The sequence below is a fragment of the Myxine glutinosa genome, chromosome 12 (genome assembly GCF_964187855.1).
Source record: "Myxine glutinosa chromosome 12, kmMyxGlut1.1, whole genome shotgun sequence".
Classification (NCBI taxonomy): domain Eukaryota; kingdom Metazoa; phylum Chordata; class Myxini; order Myxiniformes; family Myxinidae; genus Myxine; species Myxine glutinosa.
This window is the reverse complement of record NC_136272.1, coordinates 86,951,061-86,977,055: the sequence shown is the minus strand read 5'-3', so window position 1 is coordinate 86,977,055 and position 25,995 is coordinate 86,951,061. Positions and strand designations below refer to the sequence as shown.

At 44.5% G+C, this 25,995-nt stretch overlaps 2 protein-coding genes across 10 annotated transcripts in view; one reads left to right on the top strand and one right to left on the bottom strand.

The window, feature by feature from the left end:
• The window catches only part of THUMPD3 (THUMP domain 3 tRNA guanosine methyltransferase), a 38,195-nt gene extending 23,688 nt beyond the window's left edge, over positions 1-14,507 (bottom strand). The window contains exons 1-4 of one of the 8 annotated variants that reach the window (XM_068132019.2): positions 14,425-14,507; positions 13,491-13,590; positions 769-909; positions 544-621 (exon numbers count right to left, since the gene is read on the bottom strand). In XM_068132019.2, the coding sequence (XP_067988120.1) occupies positions 544-621; positions 769-909; positions 13,491-13,538 (267 nt within the window). In that variant the 5' untranslated portion in view covers positions 13,539-13,590; positions 14,425-14,507. Of the gene's footprint in view, positions 1-543; positions 622-768; positions 910-13,490; positions 13,591-13,682; positions 14,226-14,260 lie in introns of those variants that run through there. The other 7 variants (XM_068132015.2, XM_068132014.2, XM_068132018.2 and 4 more) reach the window with 7 other exon arrangements.
• A 224-nt stretch (positions 14,508-14,731) lies between these two features.
• On the top strand, positions 14,732-24,981 carry KICS2 (KICSTOR subunit 2). Of its 2 annotated transcripts, none has more exons than XM_068132011.2 (5): positions 14,732-15,167; positions 18,210-18,489; positions 20,369-20,630; positions 21,392-21,595; positions 24,384-24,981. In XM_068132011.2, the coding sequence occupies exons 1-5, from the start codon at positions 14,942-14,944 to the stop codon at positions 24,738-24,740; spliced, it is 1,329 nt and encodes a 442-aa protein (XP_067988112.2). In that variant the 5' UTR covers positions 14,732-14,941; the 3' UTR covers positions 24,741-24,981. The 2 variants fall into 2 exon arrangements, with proteins under 2 accessions (XP_067988112.2, XP_067988113.2); XM_068132012.2 differs by having other exon boundaries at positions 14,732-15,237.
• The last annotated feature ends 1,014 nt before the right edge of the window (positions 24,982-25,995 follow it).

Genomic DNA, 25,995 nt, shown 5'->3' with positions numbered 1-25,995 from the left:
TTTTCACTTCTTCCAGGTCTTGTCCATCATCTATTTCAATTTTAACTGCAATCCAAAAAGGACAACACCAATAGACAAGCACGAAATATGTCGTGCGCAGCATGATACTTGCAAAATCCAAATAAAGAATAGTTGCCATGGAAAGAGCAATTTGGCAATGAAGAAAATTTGACCTATCAGGTGTTTTACATTATTGATTGTTATGCATAACAAATATCGATGATACTTTATTTTTAAAATTGTGGCCTAATAGGTGCTTAGCACATTTCGGATGGCATTGGCCTTTGACGAATTTGGACCAAATTTTTCTCAGATAGCCGTTTTCTCAGATAGCGTACAAATAAGCCGTTTAAGTTTCAATTTGACATTTAGGAGGCGAATGAGACAGACATACCCAGGTAACGAATATACAGTACTGTACTTGTGAAACTTCGATTTCACAAGTAATAAATAAATAATAAACAGACTACCCGACAGTCTTGATACACTCACCGATGGGGACGATAAACGTTTATGCACTTGTCTGCACATTCGCGGAAGTACCTTATCATCCTTGAAATCACAGGCTGGGAAATCCTTCACGATGGTAAACAAGTTGTCCACTGACCGGAGTTGATGAACCTGATGAAACAGATTTGTAAGGTAAACTTGCAAATATCGTAAAGTGATCACAAGAACGCAAGTATTGCAGAACCAAACCTCAATAACTGTCTCAGGTCTCTAACGGGTGACTTGAAAATACAAAACAATTAAAAGTTTTGGCCTCACCTGCCACAACCTATTGAGGTCAACAGGGAAGGAAATCTGTCCCCTGTCTCGGCGGATTTCAGGCAACACCCCGAGCTTTTCATGCACCTCATCAGCAGCCGTCAACTCGAAGCCGGTCGGCACTGTGGCGGCGATAGTGACCTGCAGGTGCAAACACCAAAACATGCACAAATATTAGATCAACTGACAAGCAGCATGGAGTGCAACAAAACCTGTACGCAGTGCCAAGGGAATACACTACCAAGAACAAGCTGGAAAATGCAAAACACACCTGTGTATCGGGTCCGTACTGAAGTAATACCTCTTATTTTATTTCTCACTAAATATAATTACAATTACAATGAAAACATATGAGTTCATAGAACATGATACCCCGCACAGTGTTCAGTATATACTTCAAACTTCAATCTAATATACAGCAATACCCCGGCCTACGTCATTAATTCGTTCCATAAGCCGTGACGTAACTCGGTTTTTGACGTAAACCGGGCGTAATGCCTTAAAATGAAGACAAACACCGTAAAACTAGAGTAAATAACTGGAGGACGCTGCGGCTTCACCCTAAATCTTTGCCGCTCCCCGTCGGGAGTCCCTCCGTTGTTTTCTATCGGTTGGGTCTTCTCCTTGAACGGGGTGACCGGCACGGACGTGTCGACCGTGAGCGGGCTTGTGTGCCGAGTGGCTCCACGGCCCGCTTCACCACGGCGTGCTTTACCCAACGTGTCCATGCAGTTTCACCGGTGGTCGTGTCGTGTCGTCTGTGACGAACGAACGAGCTCAGGGTTCCGTGAACCCGGCCGCCCCGGGGATCGACGCTCGCCTTCTAGTCGTAGACGTGCCTCGTCTTTCCTCGAGTGACCGAAGTTGCGTGCTTCTTTTTTTTTTTGGACGATGCGATATACGCAGAAACGACAATGTACAGGCAGGCATTTGCAAATCCATGCACACGTCGATCGGTTCGTCGACGCCGGATGCCGGCGAGGTGCCCGACGAGGTACCCTGGCTCGAAGCATGACACCGTCATTCGTTTCACATGGGCCATGGGCCCTGGGGCCTGACCTCGTCGCGGACACTGCACACTCTGCACGGTGACGTGACGTGACGTCTGCCGCGGACGGTCGTCCGAGCCGGCATCGTCGTCGTGTTTCGCCATTGCCACGTTGCGTTGGTTGTTTTACACAGTAAAGGAATAATCTCAAAAATAACAGCGAAAGGCAAAGCAAGCACGCGACCGCAGCACAGGACAAAATGCATATGGCGTTGCCTTTGTTTTGAATGAGAACCTGCAGCTATGCATACGTATACTGTACGTACATTTTAAAAATATTTTTCATGTGCTTTTGATTGTATTTTAAATTGTTTTTTAGCTGCTTTTATTGTTAATTTTTATGTACTATTTTATTTATTTTAAATATATTTTTTTCACGTCCTCCTATTATGATGTAGGAGTGACGTAAAGTCGTACATAATGACGTTCGCTGAACTGAAATTTACTCGAGAAGAGTGGCGTAAAGTCGGACTCGACGTAGGTCGAAATGGCGCAAAACGGGGTATTGCTGTATATATATTGTTGCGGTTCTGAGAAAGTGTATATATATGATTAATAAAGGTTAAAGGTTTTGCCCCCATAGTTAGTCCACATGCAACACGTAGGCCACCTTAGAACGTTAGTTATTTCATAGTATATGTGAGATAAGGATATTCCCAATAGTGATACCTGCGTTGTGTAAAGAAATAAATAAGAGTAGGCCCCGTTAATTTTGCAGCCCACCCTCCAATCGACCTCGTTGGGCACCATCCAGTCTGTGCCCCATTCCCCATTGCGCACCATCCAGTCTGCGGCACATTGCCCCTCGCATTAGGATGCTGAAACCAGCCAAATGCCACGAGGTAAGGCCTGAAAAGGGGGCGGAGCGTGATGTCGGGGGTGTGGCCACGTCAAGCAGACGTCAAGGGCGGAGCCAGTAAGACCCCAACAACCAACCAGAGCTCCGTGGGCATGGCCTAAGGGGTGTGGTGAGAACGTGGCTGGGACATTCGAGAGGGTTCGCTGGGCGGCGCTATATAATCGCGCACGCAAAGCCCTTCCACAGGACTGATGAGCAAGGGGCTTTGTGAAAGGACTGTGCGGAAAGGACTGAGCAAGCTCGCATGAACAGGACTGACGCAGCGGCACTCATTGCAGAGGACTCTCGTGGAACAGGACTGTCCAGGACTGGAGAGTATTGCGCTTTGTGAAAGGATCGTCACATTTGGCATTGGTGAAAGGACTAGTTGAGGATTTGGCTTTGGGCTTGCTGGGAGCGCATATAAAGCGCCGGTATTTCTATTACGCACGTGGCCGAGACCGCCAGTATAACCGCCCAGCCGGTTCGTTTATTACGTACGTGGCCGTGAGCCGCGAAGTAACCGCCAGCCTAGCTTACCGATCCCCTCATATAATTCTCTGATCCGCGTCAACGACACGCGAGGACGCCGCCGGTTGCTCAACCCTCTTCGTCCTACCATCTTCTTCGCGGTACGAGTCGGGGACCCAGAGAACGAGCTGTGGACATCATCCCTGGACCTTCAACCCCAACCTTCTACATCCCCGTGTGAGTGTGTGTGTGTGTGTGTGCGGGCCCGTTTGTCCAGGGGATAAGTTAAGACTGTTATTAAGGCTGCCCTGTGTATTCTGTTCTTCTTCTTCATTGTACAATGTACATTGTACAATAAATCCTGTGTTATTCCTTTTCCTCTTGGTTCGACCGTTTCCATATTTTCCTCAATTGGGTAAACGTGGCACCATTCGGAACCGCTTAGAATCGGGTTTAGTACCTGTTAACGGCCCGGATCACGGCTCGCTATCGCTCGGCGTGTCCACTAAAACCGTGGTTCGGGCGGGAGTTATTTCCTTGCTTCCTGGGCGGTGTTAGTAATTAGGGAATAAGAATTCGGCTTACAACCCTATTTAACGCCGTCCGGAAGGAACGTCATAGCTCCGGATCCCGTCAGCTAGTAAAAGACAAGGGGATTAATCCCCCCTTGATAAGGGGGAGGCCGACGTTGGGAGATCCGCAACAATATATATGGAGCTCGGTCGCGGTGTGCCTGCATCTGTGGCGATGCGTCCGGCCATCAACAATTGTCCTAATCAAGCAATAACGGTACACCCCCTCCCTCCACCCCCCATACACAATCGGCAGCGATGTCAATCAGATGCTAGGCAATCTGCAAACAGAACGATATAGTTGAGTCAGGTGACAATAGATGGGCCGGTTTCAATTTAAGTTTAAAACAAAAACTCTTCGTCCTCAATCTTTTTCTTCATGTGTAATAATGGTGAGTCTCACTCAATCCCGTTTCTCATATCAATTAGATTTTGCAAACACTAGCTGTATTCAATACTTCCCCCCCCACCCCCCCACTCTCCCCTCCCTCCTCTTCCCCATCTCCCCCACTACCCCATCTCATAGGATACATTTTTCAATCTTGCTGGGAGCCAAAACTTTGCACCTAGCCTTGAACTAGCCAATCAGCATAACTGCTGACAGAGGAATGGACAGCCATCTCCGTTTTATATATAGATATGTGGCAAATGTGATTAAAGTTATTTTTCACATAATCTCCGTTAAGTGCAATGAACTTTAATGGCCGCACCAATCCGACTTGGTTTTCTGGTGTCACTGTGGTTGTAGGCCGATCACAAAGGCTTGTGGTTGATATCGGTTTCTCGCTCTTGAAACACTTTGCCCAATGTCTAACAGTGCTCGCATCAATGGTAGGGTCGCCATACACATTCTTTAAACGCCTAAGAATATACATCGGATGAATCTCTTCTGCAGTAAGAAATTCAATAACTGTTCTCGGCTTTGTGCACACATGATCGAGCATGGCAACATCACACCACACTTTCAAAATGGCTGTCACGTGACTGAGCACAGTGCTGCTCAACTCAAAATGGGCGAGAGATGCAAACCTTTCATTGTGATTATGCGTCGCCTTCCTATGATGCTTTGGTTATGAACTGGAAAATAAGCGGCATTACTTTTATACCAACCCTCGTATATGGAAGCGTCAATAACAGCAAACGGTACTTACAAAGGAAAAATAAATGAATTAAGGAAATTATTATATAGTCACATAGTTTAAAACACCCTGAGGGTGGCACTCTTGTAATTGTAAGTTCAGACAGCCAATTGGATACCCGTTCTCTTAATCCCTGAAAATGTTAGGGTTAGGGTTAGGGTTAGGGTTTAATGTAGAACCTAAATGCACCAGGAATTAAACTAGTAACACCACCTTGATTGAAAACCGGTGATATCTATCTATAATTCCAGTAATCTCTGTACGTTTGTACGTCTGTACGTCTGTACGTCTGTTTGTCTGTGACCGCTGTTTCTCGACAACCACGGGTCCGATATACTTTTAACTTGCCAGGTATATTGCTGGGGACCCGAGGATGTGCCTTTTCAAGGTTTCATATTAATCGGAGAAGTAGTTACCGAGCTATGTCCAAAAAACGATTCAACCAATCAGAGAGCAGCGAACGATCGCGTGTGCCGAACGTGGAGGACACACTCTGCCTCGGATGGCACATTTGAGAGCGTATTCATTTATTTCACGTTTGCAAACTATGTTGGCGTTAAACTATGTTTTAAAACTAATAAAACCGAATTTGCGATTCATTCGCTTTCCTGCGCGTTTGTGCACGCGATGGCGATTTCTTTACCAAACTCCGGAAGCCGTTCGCTTTGGACCAAACCATTGCATGTAAATAGAGGGGGGGGATTGTCACCGTACTCGCAAGCCGTTCGCTTTGGACCAAACCATTTCATGTAAATAGAGGGGGGGGATATAATTTTAGATATAGATATAGTACGGGCAATGCCCTAGTAGTAAAAAGTATACAAGCAGAAACTAAATAACCCAGGATAATAAATAACCAACAAGAAAGATGTTGTGCATAGCATGATAAAATACTCGTGAAATCCAAATAAACAAGAGTTCCCATGGAAACAGTAATTTGGCAATTTTGAATGTTTGACCTATCAAGTCTTTTACATGATTGAAATGTTATGCACAACAAATTTGGCGAATAAAATTTCTTCTAATTGTGGCCTAATCGGTGTTTTACATGTTTTGGATGGCATTGACCTTGACCTTTCACCAAATTTTCCTCACATACTACACATAAGTACAAATAAGGCGTACAAGTTCAAATTTGACATATTGAAAAATTTATTTGGTGCATGGTAATAATATCACAAAAAGTCACATTTGATTATAGCAGGGAAAATGGCCTTAAAATGTATGTTGTGTTGTTTGTATGTGTTAGCTTTTATACGAGCCTCGACTAAGTAATATATTGTTGTGGATTTGAGAATCTTGTTGTAAATATCACCCTGAGTAGTGCAATGATTCCTTGTAAATATCTCTGTTTTGTGTGTAAAGGTCAAAGGTCGTCCTCTTAGTTAGTCCATATACATGCACGTAGAAAATCATATACCCTTCTAAATAGTTATTTCTTTATTATGTGTATTAGTTTAAGGCTGTGTTTCCCATTAGATGACTACATTGCACCGAATTCAAATAAGGTAGATCCCCTTTCAATTCCCCATTTGTCCGCAATTGCCAACTGCATTCGCCCTCCATTGAACATGCGGTCGGTTCGGAGAAGAAAGGCGTGTCTCCACCCTCGTCATCGGAAGGAGGAGTGAGCCAGCCCTTGCCGACCAATCAAGCACGAGGGGTTTGGCTTGAGAGGGCGGAGAGAGAACTATCGGAGAGGTTCGTGAAGATTCGAGGGTGTGGCCTATATAACCCGTCACGCGACGCCCCCACCGAGATGATTGAGGGACAGAGATGCACAAAAAGAGTCCACCGAGAGAAGGGAGAAGTTCATCAAAAGGAGTTTGCCGCAGCTTTGAGCAAACCGCAGGTTTGAACAAACCGGAGCTGAACCAACGGCAGTTTTGACCACAGCAGCTTTGAGCGTCGAAAGCGGTTTTCGGCCGCGGCTACAAAGCGACGCCGCCGTGCGAACACGCCTGCGGAGGGGCGGCGGCTGCTCACTCCCGGCCTGACCATTCTCCTGCTCCAACTGAACCTTCCTCTCCTTCCAGCCATTCGTGCCATTCATCCCGATCATCATCCCCCCGTGTAAGTCTGATTGTCGTCCGTCTTTTATGTTGTCCTGGGGGTTAAGTAAGACTGTTTAGGTTAGTTAATATTGCACTGTGTCTTCTGGTCCTTCCATCTTTCTGTCTTTATTTTCGTATCTTTCCTTCTCCTTGGTTCTTTTTGATTGTGTACATAATAGTAGTAATAAATCCTGTTATTTCCTACCTTCGTTCTTCTTCTTCATGCTCGTCCGGTCGTCTTTGTGATTTCCCCATTGAACACCTGTGGCACGATTTGGCCAACGTTTAAGAATCAGGTCTAGTGAATGCTAATGGTTCGTGCCGTGGCTGCTAATCCGCTCGGCAATTAACATCTTGTCCGCGGTCGCGAACGGGGTTGCTCACCTGCCTCTCCGGAGGGAGCCGAGCAACTTCAGGACTCACGTCGGTCAGTCATAGATAAGGGGATTAATCCCCCCCTTGGTAAGGGGAAAAAGGCCGACGTAGAGATCCGTAACTATATATATATATATATATATATATATATATATATAATAATTACAATAATAAAATTAACTCAAAACGGTTAAATAGATTGCTCTGATTTTTGGAGAACCAATTCCATGACCCAATATACGAATCATATTCAAATTTCAAGTTAATTGGATGAAAATTGATGATTTTATGTGACCATGACCTTTGATCCTGGGAGCTTTTCACCTCAAACAATATTCTTCTAGGTGTTGGTGAACCAATTCAGTGACCCAATATGCAAATTATGATCCACCTTGTAGCGTAGCCAGTCTCTGGATGGGTGGAGATTGCACATTACTTGCTGAAAAAAGCATAATCGGTGTAGTATGTATTGCAAGAAGACTATCGAGGTTTGTCTGGTGTGCGTCCCAAGGGGTCTAATGGGTCTAGAGGGTCTATCCTAATGGTATGGGTCAGCAAGGTAAAATGAACAAAAAGGAATGAAAATCAAACATGTGGAAAGTTAACAAAAAAAAAACCAAAAAAACCAAAAAAAAACCCAGGTAAACCAGATCTGATGGGAGGATGTTGAATGCAGGACCTGGAGAGCAAGAGCCAGGATTTTGACAGATCAAGGGAGATCAAGGGACAGATCAACATTTAAAAAACGCCCGGGCAACAGTTGTAAAACACGAGTCATATGGCATAGTGCAGTGGAAGAGTACAAAGGACAAACAAGCCTGCCAAGCAACCACGGTCTTGCAGAGTTGCAGGTATGAGTGAAGGAGCAACGAGGGAATACTAAAGGTGCCAACATTGCACAAGTTGACACAGCGAGTCCGGGCGTGGAGTCCGGAGCGCATTCGTGACTCGGGCACAAAACACCACCAGTGATGGCACATTCTCATAAATTCAGGTAAAATAACCTTAAGCCCATACAGGTTGAAAAAGCCCCGAGAGCATAGACAGATTGCAAAAGTGCCGCCTCATAAATGAAGGAATATGAATGATCGTTTTAAGGCCATTTTCCCTGCTAGAGCGGGGGTTAGCCTTGCGGGCCGCATGACAATCATGGTTCCCTGTTTGAGGCAATGTTTTTATGGCCGGATGCCCTTCCTGACACCAACCCTTAGTCGCCTCTTACGATGCGCAGGGATACAGTGTACCTATTCTAAATTGGGGTACACACCGGGATCATTCATCTCAGCAAGCTGGTGCTCAATTTGCCGACCTCGGAAGGATGACGGGCTGAGTCAACCCCCCTGGTGTTAATTCAGCGATCGACCAGGATTCAAACTCAGGATCCTAGGATCCGAAGCCAGCACCCTAACCGCTAAGCCAAGACCAGCCAACACCAGGATCATCATGAAGAGAGACAAACACCTTTGAACCAAAACCATCACTTGAACCCCAATGTAGGACTGAGTGTGTGCTGCTGTGCCCCACAGTTGTTAGATGGAACAACTACACAACCTGAACGCGACTCCTCCTCCACTCCCTCACTCTCCTCCACTCCTTGAGGGCACACGTCTTACACAATCTACCTCCATGTTACATCCTTACTTCCCGTTTGAACTATCACAGTCTGGCAGACGGCTCAAACAAAGATAAGTTTGAATCGACCACAAAGAGCAGATATGCAAATTCATGTTCCAATGTCTAACACACCTCCTTTTAGAGGAAAAATATCTGGAAACAATAACGGACTAAGAAATAAAATACCACCTTTTGACCATCTCTCATGTACTCTGTGTGGTTTGAAAATGTAATATTTACATTTCAACGGCATCATCACAAAGACAAGACCTCTCAATACTATACACACGCAAAACACCATTTTTACCTCTGCCACCAAAGGTGGATGGAGGTTATGTTTTCACCCCTGTCTGTCTGTCTGTCTGTCTTTCTGTTTGTTTGTCTGTCCATTTGTGAACAAAATATCTCAAAAAGTTGTGGACGGATTCGGACGAAATTTGGCAGATATGTAGCACGTATGTGACAAGGATGAAATGATTAGATTTTCGTGAAGATATGTTTTCGGATCCAGCTACCAGAATTTTTAAAGTGATTCTTCACCATTGGGAGATAGCGCCAAAACGATACATAGCAGGATATCTCAAAAAGTTGTGGACGGATTTGGACGAAACTTGATGTGTGTCTGACAAGTTGTCCGGGCAACTTTGACAGGTTGTGCGTCTGACAAAGAAGAATCGATTCAATTTTGGTGAAGATCGGGATCCGGATCCAGCCAGGATAATTTTTAAATGATTCTTCAATCACCATTTCATTTTAGGTGAAGGTGGGAGTGCATCAGGGGTCGGTACTAAGTCCACTACTATTTGTAGCTGTGATGGAGGTGCTCGCTCGGAACGTAAAGGAGGGTTTACCGTGGGAGTTGTTGTATGCAGACGATCTGGTGTTGATTGCAGAAAGTATGGATGGACTGAAGGAGAAGATGAACAAGTGGAAGGAATGTATGGAGACAAAAGGTCCGAAGGTGAATATCGGAAAAACGAAGGTGATGGCAAGTGGTAAAGCATGTGGTGAGGTGGAAAGAACCGGGAAGTGGCCGTGTGGTGTGTGCAGGAAGGGTGTCGGAGTGAATTCCATTCAATGTACAATGTGCGCTGAGTGGGTTCATCAAAAATGTAGTGGTTTGAGAGGGTCATTAACCAGTGTGGCAGCTACATTCAAGTGTAAGGTGGGCACAGAGGGAGCTGCAGATGGAGAAAATGTTGAGTTGGATCTTGGAGACGGCGTGAAGCTGGAAGGTGTGAAAACATTTTGTTCCCTATGAGACATGCTGAATGGAGAAGGTGGATCAGACTCGGCAACGGTTGCTCGAGTGAGATGTGCATGGAAGAAGTTTCGGGAACTGAGTGGCATGGTGACGAGGAGGGGAGTGTCGTTGAAGCTGAAGGGAAAGGTGTATGCTGCATGTGTGAGAAGTGTTATGATTTATGGGAGCGAGACATGGGAAATGAACGTAGAGCAGCAACGAAGGCTGGAAAGGGTGGAAATGCGAATGGTTCGGTGGATGTGTGGAGTATCGTTGAGAGAGAGGAAGACAAATGATGAATTGCGAAAGATGATGGGAATAGAGCCTGTGATGGATGCTGTGAAGAGAAACAGTTTGAGATGGTTTTGTCATGTGTTGAGGAAGGATGAAATTGACTGGTTGAGAAGAGTGATGGAAATGAATGTAGAAGGAATTAGAGGACCGGGAAGACCGAGAAAGACTTGGCTAAAGATGGTGGAAGAAGAAATGCGGGCAAGGGGGTTAACAAGGAGAGATGCAGAAAATAGGGCAAAATGGAGAAGATTGTCATGGGAACCGCAAGGCTAACCCCCGCTCTAGCAGGGAAAATGGCCTTAAAATGCCTGTTGTTGATCACCATTGAGTGATATGGCCAACCAGGCGGAGGTTTGCGCTCTCCAGAGTGCCGTTCTAGTTTGAAACAGCAAAAAAGTGCTGTTTATTGGATGCACACACATTATTATTATACGACATATACACATATCCATATTATACGTTAAATACATATTGTATTGTGTGCGACATATCCATATTGTACTGTGCGATAAGGGTGAAAGGTGCGAGGAGAGCTCGGCGGGTGAAGTACCAACCGAGAATGAAGGTGTGGAGGTTGAAAGAGGTGACAGTAAGGGAGGCATTAAAAGAGAGGCTGAGTAGGGTCGAGGATGATGTGGTTGAGCTTGAAAGTGGTTGGATGTCAATGAAAACTAGTCTGTTGGGAGCCGTTGGTGAGGTATGTGGATGGACAAAAGGACCACCGAGGCACTCGGAAACATGGTGGTGGGATGATGAAGTTGGAAAGAGGATTGACGAGAAGAGGAAGAAGTTCAAGGAGTGGCAGAAGGCGAAGGGTACGGGAGCAGAAACAGCAGAGCATGAAAGTTATAAGGCAGCCAGGAAGGCTGCAAAGAAAGAGGTAGCAAAGGCGCAGGAGGCATGTAGGAAAATGTTCGGAGAACGCTTGGATTCGGAAGAGGGTCAGAGAGCGGTATTCAGGATTGCAAATCAGATAGCGAAAGAGAGGTGTGATGTGATGGGGGTGAGCTGCTTGAAGGATGAAGTGGGACAAATCGTTGTCGACCCAGATGGAATTAAAGGAAGATGGAAAAGATATATGGAAATGCTGTTGAATACAGAGAATGAATGGGATGGCAACATAGAGAGTAACCCAGTTTTAGGACCGGCAGAGAAGATAACTGAGAAGGAAGTTGAGGAAGCGATAAAAGCAATGAAGGGTAGAAAAGCGGGAGGGCCGACGGGAGTTGTGGGAGATATGTTGAAGGCAGCAGGAAGTTGGGGTGTGAAGAGAATGACAGAGATCTGTAATCTGGTGGTGAAAGAAGGCCGCATTCCAGTGGATTGGGAACTGAGTACCCTCGTCCCTCTATACAAGGGGAAAGGTGACCCTCTGGAGTGTGGCTCGTACCGAGCGATAAAGTTATTGGAGCATGGAATGAAGGTATTGGAAAGGGTGTTGGAGAGGAGGATAAGGAAGAAAGTGAAGATCGACGAAATGCAGTTTGGATTTATGCCAGGAAGAGGAACGACAGACGCGCTTTTCATTGTGAGGCAGTTGCAGGAGAAGTACATGGAGAAGAGGAAGAAGTTGTTTCTTGGGTTTGTTGATCTGGAGAAAGCATTCGATCGGGTTCCACGCAAAGTATTGACATAGGCATTGAGGAAGTTAGGAGTGGAGGAATGGTTGATCAGAGTAGTGATGGCAATGTAGAAAAGAGCGCGCACAGCTGTAAGGACGAAGGACGGGAACAGTGGTGAGTTTGAGGTGAAGGTGGGAGTGCATCAGGGGTCGGTACTAAGTCCACTACTATTTGTAGCTGTGATGGAGGTGCTGGCTCAGAACGTAAAGGAGGGTTTACCGTGGGAGTTGTTGTATGCAGATGATCTGGTGTTGATTGCGGAAAGTATGGATGGACTGAAGGAAAAGATGAACACGTGGAAGGAATGTATGGAGACAAAAGGTCTGAAGGTGAATATCGGAAAGACGAAGGTGATGGCAAGTGGTAAAGCATGTGGTGAGGTGGAAAGAACTGGGAAGTGGCCCTGTGCTGTGTGTAGGAAGCGTGTCGGAGTGAACTCCATTCAGTGTACAATGTGCGCCGAGTGGGTTCATCAAAAATGTAGTGGTCTGAGAGGGTCATTAACCAGTGTGGCAGCTACATTCAAATGTAAGGTGTGCACAGAGGGAGCTGCAGATGGAGGAAATGTTGAGTTGGATCTTGGAGACGGTGTGAAGCTGGAAGGTGTGAAAACATTTTGCTACCTCGGAGACATGCTGAATGGAGAAGGTGGATCAGACTCGGCAACGGTTGCTCGAGTGAGATGTGCATGGAAGAAGTTTCGGGAATTGAGTGGCGTGCTGATGATGAGGGGAGTGGCGTGCTGATGATGAGGGGAGTGTCGTTGAAGCTGAAGGGAAAGGTGTATGCTGCATGTGTGAGAAGTGTTATGATTTATGGGAGCGAGACATGGGTAATGAACGTAGAGCAGCAACGAAGGTTGGAAAGGGTGGAAATGCGAATGGTTCGACGGATGTGCGGAGTATCGTTGAGAGAGAGGAAGACAAATGATGAATTGCGAAAGATGATGTGAATAGAGCCTGTGATTGATGCTGTGAAGAGGAACAGGTTGAGATGGTTTGGTCATGTGTTGAGGAAGGATGAAAGTGACTGGTTGAGAAGAGTGATGGAAATGAATGTAGAAGGAAGTAGAAGACGGGGAAGACCGAGAAAGACTTGGCTAAAGATGGTGGAAGAAGAAATGCAGGCAAGGGGGTTAACAAGGAGAGATGCAGAAAATAGGGCAAAATGGAGAAGATTGTCATGGGGACCGCAAGGCTAACCCCCACTCTAGCAGGGAAAATGGCCTTTTAAAATGCATGTTGTTGTTGTTGTTGTTGTTGTTGTTGTATTGTGTGCGACTTATCTTATACACACACACACACACACACACACACACACACACACACACACACACACACACACACACACACACACACACACACACACACACACACACACACACACACACACACACACACACACACACACACACACACACACCTCTCTTCAGTGCAACAACATTCCACCCACCTCAACTTTTGCAGAACTCATATTATCCATAATCAGTGGTTCCAGCATCAGCCGACGAATGCAAAGGACAAAACCTTGATTGCAGGTCAGCTGTACAAACCTACATATGGCACGGCACATGTACACCAGGATATTTTAACAGCAAAACAAGCAGTCATCCAATCAGAACTCACATTCCACACTGAGATGCACTACCTGTTCATAAATCCACCAGGTCGGACAAGAACATTAATAGACATCAACCTGTCATCAATGTCTAAAGAGGGTTTTCAGAGCTATCCCACAATGCCGTGCGCGCCGCCATGTTGATTATACAGTGTTCACTTCCCTGGCAACAACAGCATCAGCAGCTCTACAATCTAGCACGTTCATCTCGTAATTCTTACTAGTTACTTACTCAAATGGAACGTTACGCTAATTATTTGCCTTTTTTAGGTCTTGTTTACCTTTTCTTGCTTGGTTCGCTTGCCAACCAACATGGCGCCCGCGCACTGCATCATGGGTACTAAAACCCCTCAATTAATCACAAGTAGCACGAATTGCAAGGTCATCAAGAGACATCAGTACACTTCAACATGGAATATTCCAAGGACATCATTAGTGTACAATAGACAAACACATATTTATTACGTAGTACTGTATGTGGATGGGATTCGCACAGAAAAATAAGCTCATAACAATAATAATTAAATAATGATGATGATGATGATGATAAAATAAGGGCTAAACAGAATTATTATCGTTAATAAATATTTTATACTGTACTTAACACCAAAACCGAGCACACAAGGAACCCTCACAAACCGAGCAGAAAAAATACCGGAACTCATCCTCGCTTGACCTTTCACCTCTAATATAATGGTTCGTTTGAAATGAAGAAATATTCCTCAGGAAAAATCAGAATATCCTCTTAATCCACAACTTATCAACTTACTTCAAAAGGATGAATCCAGACACGCCAGAAAAACAGTTGTTGCACTCAGAAATACATTTTCACCACTACATTTTGAAAAAAGTGTTTTATAATTGCTGTTGTTGTTTTAAATGATGCATTGTGATTTAATTAATGGTTAAGTATGTAATGCTTACCTGAATTACTTCAGTAGTATGAAAAATAAAGGCTTTCGGTGCTTGAGATTGTTTTAAGGAATTGTCCGCTTTATGACGTCTTGATGGAGTAGTTAGCAACGGTACCTTTTCGCGAGGTTATTGAAACCTTTTCACTTCCAGTTCCAGTTCCATACACTGAACCGTAGTTCCGGGATTCACGAAAGCAGTTTAAAAGTCTGTTTATTGCGGGAATATTTTCAGACTATCAGTATCAGTCTATCACTAATATTTATTGGGGACGTGACATGGAAACGTAACGCGCGGACAAGTTGTCATACTGATACTCTGCTCATGGTAATTGCATTTGGCAGTACGTATTGGGTTGTCACAGTCCATCATACATGGTCATGGCCGAGGCAGCAGAAAGCCCTGAGTTGCGCTTTCTGCAAGCGTTCTTCGCACAGGTGGGCTCCTTCTCCAGCGAGCGGGGTCGGGAACTTCTCGACAAGGAACGAGAGAGCAGCCGGAATGCTGGCGGTTCCTGGCCAGGCTTTCTGGCGGCGCTTGGACAGCTGGCCGCGACCGAGAAGGCCTATCATGCCATGGGCTTTCTGGGGAGTAAACCCGGTATGCCACCGCATTCGTCGGAAGGGGCCGTGTACATTTCACCTGTGCGATGCAGTTGGGGGAGTGGCAGGTAAAGTGAGAATGATTGGACGATTTTTTTTTTGAATGACGTCACGCAGTGTTTTCCTGGGTAAAAACTGCAACGGTGTAATACAATACAGACCTTCATTCTCCATTGTGTTCCATTACCAATCGGCTTGCTAAGCCAGCCGTTCCTTATCAACCGTTTCGATAGAGTGCTTGCTCGATTGCTTGAGCCACTTGGCGAGTGCTCTACAAGCTGCCTAGGTAATGAAGCACACCTGGTGAAAAATACTAATAGTAATATGCGATGAGTGTTTTAATTATATGAGTATATACAGTCGGTATATACAGTCGTGGCCAAAAATATTGGTACCCTTGCTATTTTTTCAAATAATGCACCATTTCTCCAGAAAATTGTTGAAATTCAAAAATCTTTTGGTATCCACATATGAACAAAAAAAAAAGCTGAAAAAATTACTAAATCTTAGCTTATTCCACATAAATCCTAAAATGGCCCGGACAATATTATTGGCACCTTTTAGAAGTTGTTAGAAATAATTAGATTTCAAGCAGGTGATTCTCCTTTACTTTGGAATTGAACTCACCTGTGGTGAGTTGCAGGTACCTACAATATAAAAATCACTCATTCAACCAGTTTGAATAGAGAAAAGGAGTCATTCTGCTGTTTTGTGTCACTGTGTGTACCGCAATGAGCATGGAGAAAAGAAAGAAAACCAGACAATTGTCTGAGGAGGTCAGACACAAGATTGTAGCCAAGCATGGACAATCTCAAGGCTACAAGTCCATTTCCAGAGACTTTGATGTTCCTGTGTCCACCGTACGTTATCAGGAGGTTTAAGGTCCATGGCACTGTAGCCAACCTCCCTGGACGTGTCTGCAAAAGAAAACTTGATCGAAGATTGCAGCGAAGGATTGGTTGAATGGTGGAAAAAGCACCTCGATCAACTGCAAAACAGATTCAAGCTGACCTTCAGACACAAGGTGTGACCATTTCAACTCGCACCATCCATCGACAACTCGATGAAAGGGGGTTCTATGGTAGGAGACCCAGGAGGACCCCACTGCTGAGAGAGAGAGACATAAGAAATCTCGACCTTAGTTTGCCAAAACACACACGAACAAGCCAAAATCCTTCTGGGAGAATGTCCTGTGGACAGAGGAGACCAAATTAGAGCTTTTTGGTAAAGCACATCATTTCTATGTTGACAGAAAACAAAATGAAGCCTTCAAAAAAAAGAACACCTTCCCTACAGTCAAACATGGAGGAGGTTCAGTGATATTTTGGGGTTGCTGTGCTGCCTCTGGCACTGGGTGCCTTGAATGTGTGCATGGCATCATTAAATCAGGTGATTACCAAGGCATTTTGGAGTGCAATGTTCAATCCAGTGTCAGAAAGCTGGGTCTCCGTCGAAGGTCATGGGTATTACAGCAGGACAATGACCCCAAACACACTTCAAAAAGCACCCAGGAATGGTTCAAGACAAAACGCTGGACTGTTCTCAAGTGGCCAGCAATGAGTCCAGATCTAAATCCCATTGAACACCTGTGGGGAGATTTAAAAACAGCAGCTGGGAGAAGGAACCCTTCAAATCTGGGAGAACTGGAGCATTTTGCACAAGAAGAGTGGGCCAAACTGCCAGTCGAGAGGTGAAGGAAGCTCATTCATGGCTATAGGAAATGCTTGACTGCAGTTATTTTTGTGCAAACGCCGTGCTACCAAATATTAGGTCTGGGGTGTCAATAATTTTGTTAATGCCATTTCTTTTTATTTTCTGATTTAAAAGGATATATTAAGTTCTGAATCAAAAAGAAAGGTTCTGTAATATTAACAGTGAAATAAAGAATTGTGGAGACCAAAGACTTTTGTCAATTTCAACTTATTTTTAGAGAAAATTGTGAGTTATTTGAAAAAGTGCAGGCATTCCAAAATTTTTGGCCACGATTGTACGTCACCTGTTATCATTACACTGTTATTACTTTTGATAACCGTATTATTATTTTCTCAATAACTTGTAAATTGACAGGATTGACTTACAACAACAACCATCATCATCATGAGGAAAGTGAGGTACAAAATTGTATTGTACATATTTTTCTGTTTTCCTTTCACGAACCAGCTGTCCATGTCTGACGTTCGACTGAACACGTAAAGAGTGTAATTCGTTCAGGGTGCCGGTGATGGCTTGCCTACACTTGTCAAAAGGGTTAGCTGATCACTGCTCGGTTGCACGAGATTATACCAATTAAATAAACTCGCGTGGATCGGCTCGCTACACTCGCCTCACCACACGTTGCTATAGGGACACAGGCTTGTTTTACCTGAGGATAATGAGTGGTGGGTGTGCGAAAAGGAGGATTTATTAGATTTTGGTGAACATCTGGATCCCAATACATGAATTCTTTTTCTGCGATTCTTCACCATTCAGTGATAGGGCCAAAAACGATTTATAGCACGATATTTCAAAACGTTGTGGACGGATTATGACAAAACTTGGTGGATGAGTTAGGTAGGTGACAAGAACAAGCGATTCGATTTTGGATCAGATCTGAATGCAGATCCGCCCTATCGGTGGAATACAAAACGTAAACTGCGCATCCTGTTGGAGGTATGCGCTCTATCAAGTGCCATTGTAGTTCTTACTCTAATTGCCTTTCGTTAAATATCAGGCCTCTCCATCAGTAATTGAAATACTTGTGCCATAACGTTTCTTGGCGAAGACGACAATGTTGTTGTTGTTGGTGGTGGTGTTGTTGTTGTTGTAGTAGTAGTAGTAGTAGTAGTAGTAGTAGTAGTAGTAGTAGTAGATGTAGATGATGATGGTGATGATGATGATGATGATGATGATATTGGGGTATTCTACTATTTTGCATATGTAGAATTTAGATTCGCTTCTGTAAGCTTTACTTTTTTTAACAGAAAAAATAAAAAATTGATTTGACCCAGAAATACCATATAACTTGCAGCAGGTTAATCTATGGTAATTGTTGCCTTTACAGGTGGACAATCGTTTTTTGCACGAAAGGACAGTATACGGAACTCCTATAGCACTCTTGCTGCTGACCTAAACCGTTTTAGCACGCAGGGCTCAGGTGCTACGCTCCCTCTTCTCGAGGAGTTGCTGTTCCACCTGGCCGGGCAACTGGATGCCTTCGTACGTGCCCGGCAGGAAATGGCAGATTTCTATGAACGACTGTACAGCTTGAGCCTGGGTCGAAACTGCTCACTAGAAGATCTTCCTTGTGCTCTGGACGCCATAGTTCAGAAAGTTTCATCCAGGTGATAAATCAGTAAGCCCTTTGGGTGTTGAGGGGTGGGGTTGTTGTCGGGTGGAAGGTGTTGGGTTTTCTCCTTAACGGTGTTATTATACTTGCTTATTCAATTGTACTGCACTGCAGTGCAAACCAACTAAGGATGTTTCAATTGGAGTACCGTACTCTTTCACGAATTTATTAAACTGTGGGCCTCATCAAACATAGCAATGATAGCTTTCGTAAATTGATTGATCTTGCAAAGCTAGCAAACTTAACCAACATCTACAACATTACAGCAAATTTTTCCATGGCTTGCTTTGATGACCTGGGGTTTGTGAGGGAGGGAGAGAGAATTGAGGACTTGAAGTCACATTTTTCATTCCGTGGATGTTCTGCGTGACCCTGCTAGTTACAGCAAATTATTCAATGGCTGCTTCTTTCCAGCGTTGATGGTTAACTTCTATGTGAGGTAATTACCCCGCACGGGCGAAGCAAAAAGCGGGGTTAAGCAATTGATTCACTTCTGTCTGTTTGTCTTTCTACAAATGTCAGTTTATGATCAAGGAACAACTTGATTTCATGGGCTGGTGCTCCTGCCTCACACCTAGCTCGGCTTCACGCTGTTGAAACCAAAGCTTTCAGAATCATTGGAATCTCCCGCGATGAAGCTATCTCTGAGGGCCTTTCACTCACTCACCGCAGGCAGGTAGGTGGTCTTTCTGTCTTCTACCGACTCCTCTCCGGCCTTGCTCCCCCAGCTCTCTCTGTGCTCTGTCACCCCAATATTCCTACAGGTCGCACAAGATCTGCCAGCAAGCCTCTGATGGTTAAACTGCCAAAATCTCGGCTCTCTGCTCACCTTCACTCCTTCATTCCTCTTTTCTCCCGTCTCTGGAACAAACTCCCACACTCCCTTCAATCCCACTCCTCCCTCCAGGTCTTTAAAACAGCTGTTCACCACCATCTCTTATCTTCCCCCATCCAAAACCTTGATCTTTTCTACCCCCACTAATTCACCCCAGATCCACCTTGTTTGTAATTCCAACTTCTTTCCTGGAAGTCCTGGCAGTGTCCATATGTTTTATGCCTCTCCCACCCCCTTTCCCATGCCTCCCCCCCAAAGCCCTCTCCCTCCCACAGATCTCTCGATGTCTCCATGTCTCTTGGTTCCTGCTCTCAAATGTTGTGTTCGTGTCCTTCCCCCTCTCTCCCCATCTTGTCTACCGCTCCCGATGTTTTTTGTTTTATGTGTCGGTTTGTCGGTTATGTGTCGGTTTGTCGGTTTGTCTTTCTGTTTGATAAATGTTCGCTCCTTCACGAGCCTCGATCTTGTATACAAAAAAAAAAAAAAAAAAAAAATTGAATGTTGTATTTTGAACACAAATCAGAACATGAATCGGAAAACAAATTTATCAATTAATTATCAGTACTTTGTCTCTGAATTTGTCCTGATCGCACATGTGCAGAGAGGAGTGCGATGATTTTTTTACCCTGTCTGCCTGCCTGACAGTCAAACGAAATTGAAAATCATTACAAACAGGAAACCTTCTGTTTTTAAGGAGGTCATAAAGGACACAAACAGGCTCGAACAACTAATCTAACTGCACAAGGCAGTTTATGTTAAATAAGGTGGTGTCTGGGACTGCATTAAAGCACTAAAACTCCAGAATTTTTTTTATACGACCTTTAAAATCGTTATTTAGTTCAATAGGATTATGTACTTGAATACTTAATGTGGAAAGGTGTTCTATGAAGTCTGTAGTTTAGTCTTTGGCTTTGATTGTGGGTTTGATGGTACTTGTGAAGTTTAAAAACACCAATTTTACATTCGTCCAATTTGGTGAGTAAAATAACAAAACCTGCATTTTTTAAAATGGTATTGCCATTTCTTCCTGTCTTACCAGGTTTCATCACCCAACACTGAGTGGACTGAATAGTAGCTTTCAACTTGAGGTGGAGATACTGGCCCACCTCTTACAAGCTCAACTTCAGATCTCCTCCTGGCTCTTCTTCCCCTCCCTCATGAACCTGCATGCATCTCACACAAAGCTTGCCGCGTGGACTGCACAGGGCACGGAGCACGCGCGTGAAGCGGTTCAACGCAAACCCCTGTTTGGAGGTTCAACGCAGCGTGGTTTGCAACCACCGCACCTCCATCAGTGGCTGGTAAACGAAAATAAAAATAATCGTTCACATTCCCATGCATATCATAATTATTTTTTTACCATAATGGTCAATGCCAAGTGCCCACTGGTTCAAGGATGTGCAGCAAGAAGTTCATCACACAAATAGTTTTCACATCATTTGAATGATGATCTCGGGGAGTGGGTCCGATTCTGAAACTGCATTTGTATGCTTCAAGTGCAATTTGCAACGTATCGCTCTGTTAGTCGCAGCACAGACATCAATGTGTGTGCTGTCCCTCGGAAGGACATTAAACTGAGTGTCCTGTGTGCCGGCATTTGTTGGTGGACATTAAAGATCCTCCAGCGTCCTTCTTGAAGAGTGGGCGAGTTATCGCCGGCACCAGAAACACATTCCAAATCCCTGTCAAACTCGGTTGAATATCCTGTGTCAGATTGGCGACCTGTCTCGGATTGTAAATCTTAGCCAATAAACTGCTTCAGTAGAACTGACGCTCCATATAGAGCATGTTCTTTACGTGAACAAACTCTCATCTCTGATTTGCGACATGTGCTGATGGCATTTTGGTATATCCATCTCATCTTGACTCTTCTATCTTTGTAATTGATAGTTTGCAGTAAAAAAAAAAAAGTGTCCTTTTTGTATGTTAATGTTTTTAATAATTGTTCATTCATTCATTGGTAATATCGACCTAATACCCAGGATGCTTGTAGTTTAGTTAATAACCAATAGAAATGAAGGTTTTGCTTTCACTCTTCCTGTCCTGATTGTACCGAATGCAGAGCAAATTTAAGATGATCCTTTTGGCCAAGTTTACACTCTACTTCCATGAGATACTGAGCCAACAAACAACATCGGAGATGAAGACCCTCACGGCAAAGGTCACCCCTGACCTCTATGGCAAAACCTGCAGCTTTATAAAAAAAACTGATGCTGTCAACGTCTTGCTTATACTGGACATCACAGGCCCACAGGACAGCTTCAAGGTATAACTCTAATCTGTGTGCCCACTGTCTCTATTTTAAAATGATTCTGTCTTGCTGATTAAATATTTCACGAGTAGAAATTTTCGGACGAATGTTATCCCTCTTAAGTGGGGGCTGTAAGGGGCAAATTTACAAAAGGCGTTTAGGGAGCGTCTTGCTAACATGCGCCTAACCCTTAAATGCTGACAAAAACATTGTTGTACACGCATAGCTAATCGCCCATCTAAATAGCAACTTACTAAGGGAGATAAACATCCGTTTAGTTGTGTGCGTCTAAACAGCTGATTAGCCTGTGAAACACCGCTCATATCTCCAACATCCAATTGAAATGATGCACTTGAATAGAATCGCAGCACCACGGACAATTGTTGGAGGGGATTCAGCACATTGGTCCTAATCGTAGGTTGATCCAGGTCGTCTTGCACTCGATTCAGCAGCCAATGAAATGATTCCTTCGAGAGTCTGTAACTCCGGACAAATTTGATAATGTCATACTTCAGAGGATTGCATCTATCCTTGAAGATTATCGATGCACGTCGGCGAGCTGCCCTATTCCGATCCTCTTTTACTTCCTGTTGAGTTAATTCAAGTACTACTAACGCATCCATATTCACTGTCCCATGTAAACTACCAATTATAAGCCATGCAATTCTTATACGTCCATTTACTAGAGTTATGCTCTGTAGATTACTGTACTTAGAATTATAATCACTTCCGTTACCGGCAATCCTTACTACAACAACAACAACAACAGGCATTTTAAGGCCATTTTCCCTGCTAGAGCGGGGGTTAGCCTTGCGGTCCCCATGACAATCTTCTCCATTTTACCCTATTTTCTGCATCTCCCCTTGTTAACCCCCTTTCCCGCATTTCTTCTTCGACCATCTTTAGCCAAGTCTTTCTCGGTCTTCCCCGTCCTCTATTTCCTTCTACATACAATTCCATCACACTTCTCAACCAGCTGACATTGTTGTACACACCCTAACCCTAACCCTAACCCTAACAACCCTAACCCTAACAACCCTAACCCTAACCCTAACAACCCTAACCTTAACCCTAACCCTAGTTGTTAGGGTTAGGGTTAGTTTATACTTCTCCCCCCCCCCCCCCCCCTTCCCACGCCTCCTTCCCCCAAGCCCTCTCCCTTCCACACATCTCCCTGCTCTCAAATGTTGTGTTTGTGTGCTTCCCCTTCTCTCCCCATCTTGTTTTCCGCTCCCTCTTTTTATATATTTTGTTTGTCTGGTTGATTTGTTTGTGAAGTAAATGTTAGCTCGTTCACGAGCCTCGATTCAGTATTTTTAAAAAATAAAATAAAAAAAATTAAAAAGTCACTTTCATCCTTCCTCAACACATGACCAAACCATCTCAACCTGTTTGTCTTCACAGCATCAATCACAGGCTCTATTCCCATCATCTTTCGCAATTCATCATTTGTCTTCCTCTCTCTCAATGATACTCCGCACATCCACCGAACCATTCGCATTTCCACCCTTTCCAGCCTTCGTTGCTGCTCCACGTTCATTACCCATGTCTCGCTCCCATAAATCATAACACTTCTGTCGTCTTCTGACATCCTTACTGTAGTACATAAACCACAAAAGCATAACCTATTAACTTGAACTGCCAGGAAGTATCTGAGAGTACAACTGCAGTTTTAACTGTATCTAATGCAGTTATAACTATACTAGTTTTTACCTAATGCTTGCTTCAAGGCCTTAAAAGGCACTCTTAAACATGCCCTTGCCGACGTGTTAAAAGTTTATTTCTTATTTGAACAATTGTGATTAGGTTTTGATCACGCATTAGATAAACTCTTTGGCGATTTGCGACTAACTTTGGATGGTTGATCATCGCACGATTAGCGATTCTACATGCGTCTAACTCTTAAATGACTTCTGTAAATTTGGCTCGAAGAGTTTAAAAATGTTCTTCTGAAATGGAGACCATGATATTAAGTGATCTTTAGAAGGTAATATCCACCAGGCACTGATGAGAGGTACTGTTATATTATTTCATATGTAGCAGGTGGCTGCAGTGTAGCATCATTGCTGTGAGTGTCGCCATGCCGCTGATGCAGTGCCCCCCTGTAGGTTAGAGCAGGAATTAGTAATCTGTTTGTGGTGCCTGCGATACCTCGCCTCATCTTCACGGTAGACACTGTGGGGTATTTAACCTCCACCAACTAATGGCAGCGGATGGGACTTGCAGTTTAACATCTGCCCAAAGGATGGCACACACATTAATGAATCGGTCTGCGAAACGCTCAAAACCGCCTTTAGAGGCCTTTTTACCCCGCAGAGCGGGGCTTGGCCTTTTTTGGGGCACCGTGGTCCCCTTTTTGAAGCAATGTTTTATGGCCGGATGCCCTTCCTGCCACCAACCCTGTTAGTCGCCTCTTGCGACACACAGGGAATTACCAGTGAACTGGTACTCAATTTGCCGACCTCGGAAGGATGACAGGCTGAGTCAACCCCCCTGGCTAGGATGATGGATTATAGTTGGGTCGGATTCTATCCCGGCCGAGACGGTTCAGAGTCGAGTGTGTGGACCTCTAGTCGAGTCGAGTGTGTGGCTATTCTGGCAGCCCTAGAGAAGTACTAATGATGTGTTTTTATTATTATCATTATCGTTATTGACTTGAAGCCAACTCATTGACATAAAAAATTGGTTTGAGATTTATTTTTTTTATGAACAGTGGTAATTATTTGTACAAATAATTTGGGAAAAGTTATTTGCTTGCATTCTTAATCCATAACTTTTCTACTTTGTGTCTCTCAAATCTTAGGGGCATGGCTACCACCATCCCAGCTCAGTGGGCAACAAAGGTGCGTCTGAGAGCTGCGTCACCGTGGTCTCGCTCCCGACGGAGCGTTCGTCCCCCCACTGGGCAGTGGTTAGCGCAATGCTGGTAGAGCGAGCTAAAGAATTAGCATCATTGGAACGAGTTATTTATACCTACAATGAGGCCACCCAGAGCTGCTACTACCTCGTGCGGCCCGAACCTCGATTCGCCATTGTCGCCATTTTTGAGAGCCGGAAGCTTGAAAGAGATTCTCACGTGCAAACGTTTCTTCTGGAAATGTGTGCGTCTCTTCGTCCGTGCAAACCATACGCGAGCCTCAAGCCTGGGTCCAAGCATTAAGCAGTGCGTTGAAATGACAAGCGAACTCTTCCGCTCTTCCATGAGCCTTGACCTCTATTTTTTCAGTACTTTTGTAAAGAATAATAAAAATAATTGTTGAGCTTTATAGTTGAAACCTCAACTCGCAGTGTGTAGATCATTGTGGGATGTTCTCCATTCTGCTTGGCATCATTAGGTTGTTTTTCTTTGTGTTTGTATCCATGTTTATTTACAGTAAATGTGTCCAACACTGCGGACTCTGTTCCTTCGTTCTGCACACGTGATGTTCCGGCACCATCAGCATTACTCATTGATAGGTTTTGTTAAGTTTTCCATCCTTCATACAATCACAATAGCTTATTGTTATTGGGTAATACAAGTTGTCCAACAGGGTGTTCCAAACTTCGCGCACTTAGCCTGGGTTTGATTCCCGACCAGACTGTAACCTGTCGGCTGGGTGCTTTGCAGATGGGGATGCATCACGGGATTGCAGTGTTCCTCGCAAGGACATTACTGAAGAGGGCGTCTTCTTCCAGCATAGGTTTTTCAATGTTAAATATCCCATGGTGTCCTTCATGAAGAGTAGGTGCATTATCTCCAGCACCCTGGACAACTTAATAATTCCTGCACAAATCGGTTGCAGTTGAATATAAGGCCTGGCCACCTGTTTCTTGGGAGTCTTGGTCTCGGCTATCTCCCGTGGCTGTCCCCACAAGAATGGTCAGATTAATTGGGTTTGGTGAAGGAGTCATGGTAGTAGTGATATTAGTAGAATATTCCATCGCTGGCAGTCACTGATAGGTGTCATTCAAATACTTCAAGTTCCAAGTAATAACTTGACCCGATGAGATAATTACCTGTTCTCCAAATGATAAACGGTAATACCTGCATCTCTCTCTCTCTCTCTCTCTCTCTCTCTCTCTCTCTCTCTCTCTCTCTCTCTCTGTGTCTCTGTCTCTGTCTCTGTCTCTCTCCCCACACCACATGTTGGAACCTCTCCAGGGAAATGGCACTTTTTGAGAACAGGGTTGAGGAATTGGGGCAGGGAGGGTTGTAGAGTTGGGGGTGGTTGAGTTGTGGTTGGGGGAGGGGTGGAGAGGAGGTTTCAAAGCTTGAATTGGGGAGAGGATTGATGCCATAGTGCTGGGAAGGGGAAGGTTGAGGCTTTGTGTGGGAGGGAGGACTCGGTGGGGCGAGGGATTGAGGAGTTATGAGAATTGCATGTGCAAGTTTACTCACTCACAGTAAAACCAACACCGTTATCTTTGCATACACC

What these genes read in the sequence shown, in the direction of transcription:
- KICS2 (XM_068132012.2), top strand. Translation starts at nt 14,892, where the DNA reads ATGGTAATTGCATTTGGCAGTACGTATTGGGTTGTCACAGTCCATCAT. An exon ending in TGCAGTTGGGGGAGTGGCAG is followed by an intron (nt 15,238 to 18,209) that starts GTAAAGTGAGAA and finishes TTGCCTTTACAG; the next exon opens with GTGGACAATCGTTTTTTGCA. An exon ending in CGCACCTCCATCAGTGGCTG is followed by an intron (nt 20,631 to 21,391) that starts GTAAACGAAAAT and finishes TACCGAATGCAG; the next exon opens with AGCAAATTTAAGATGATCCT.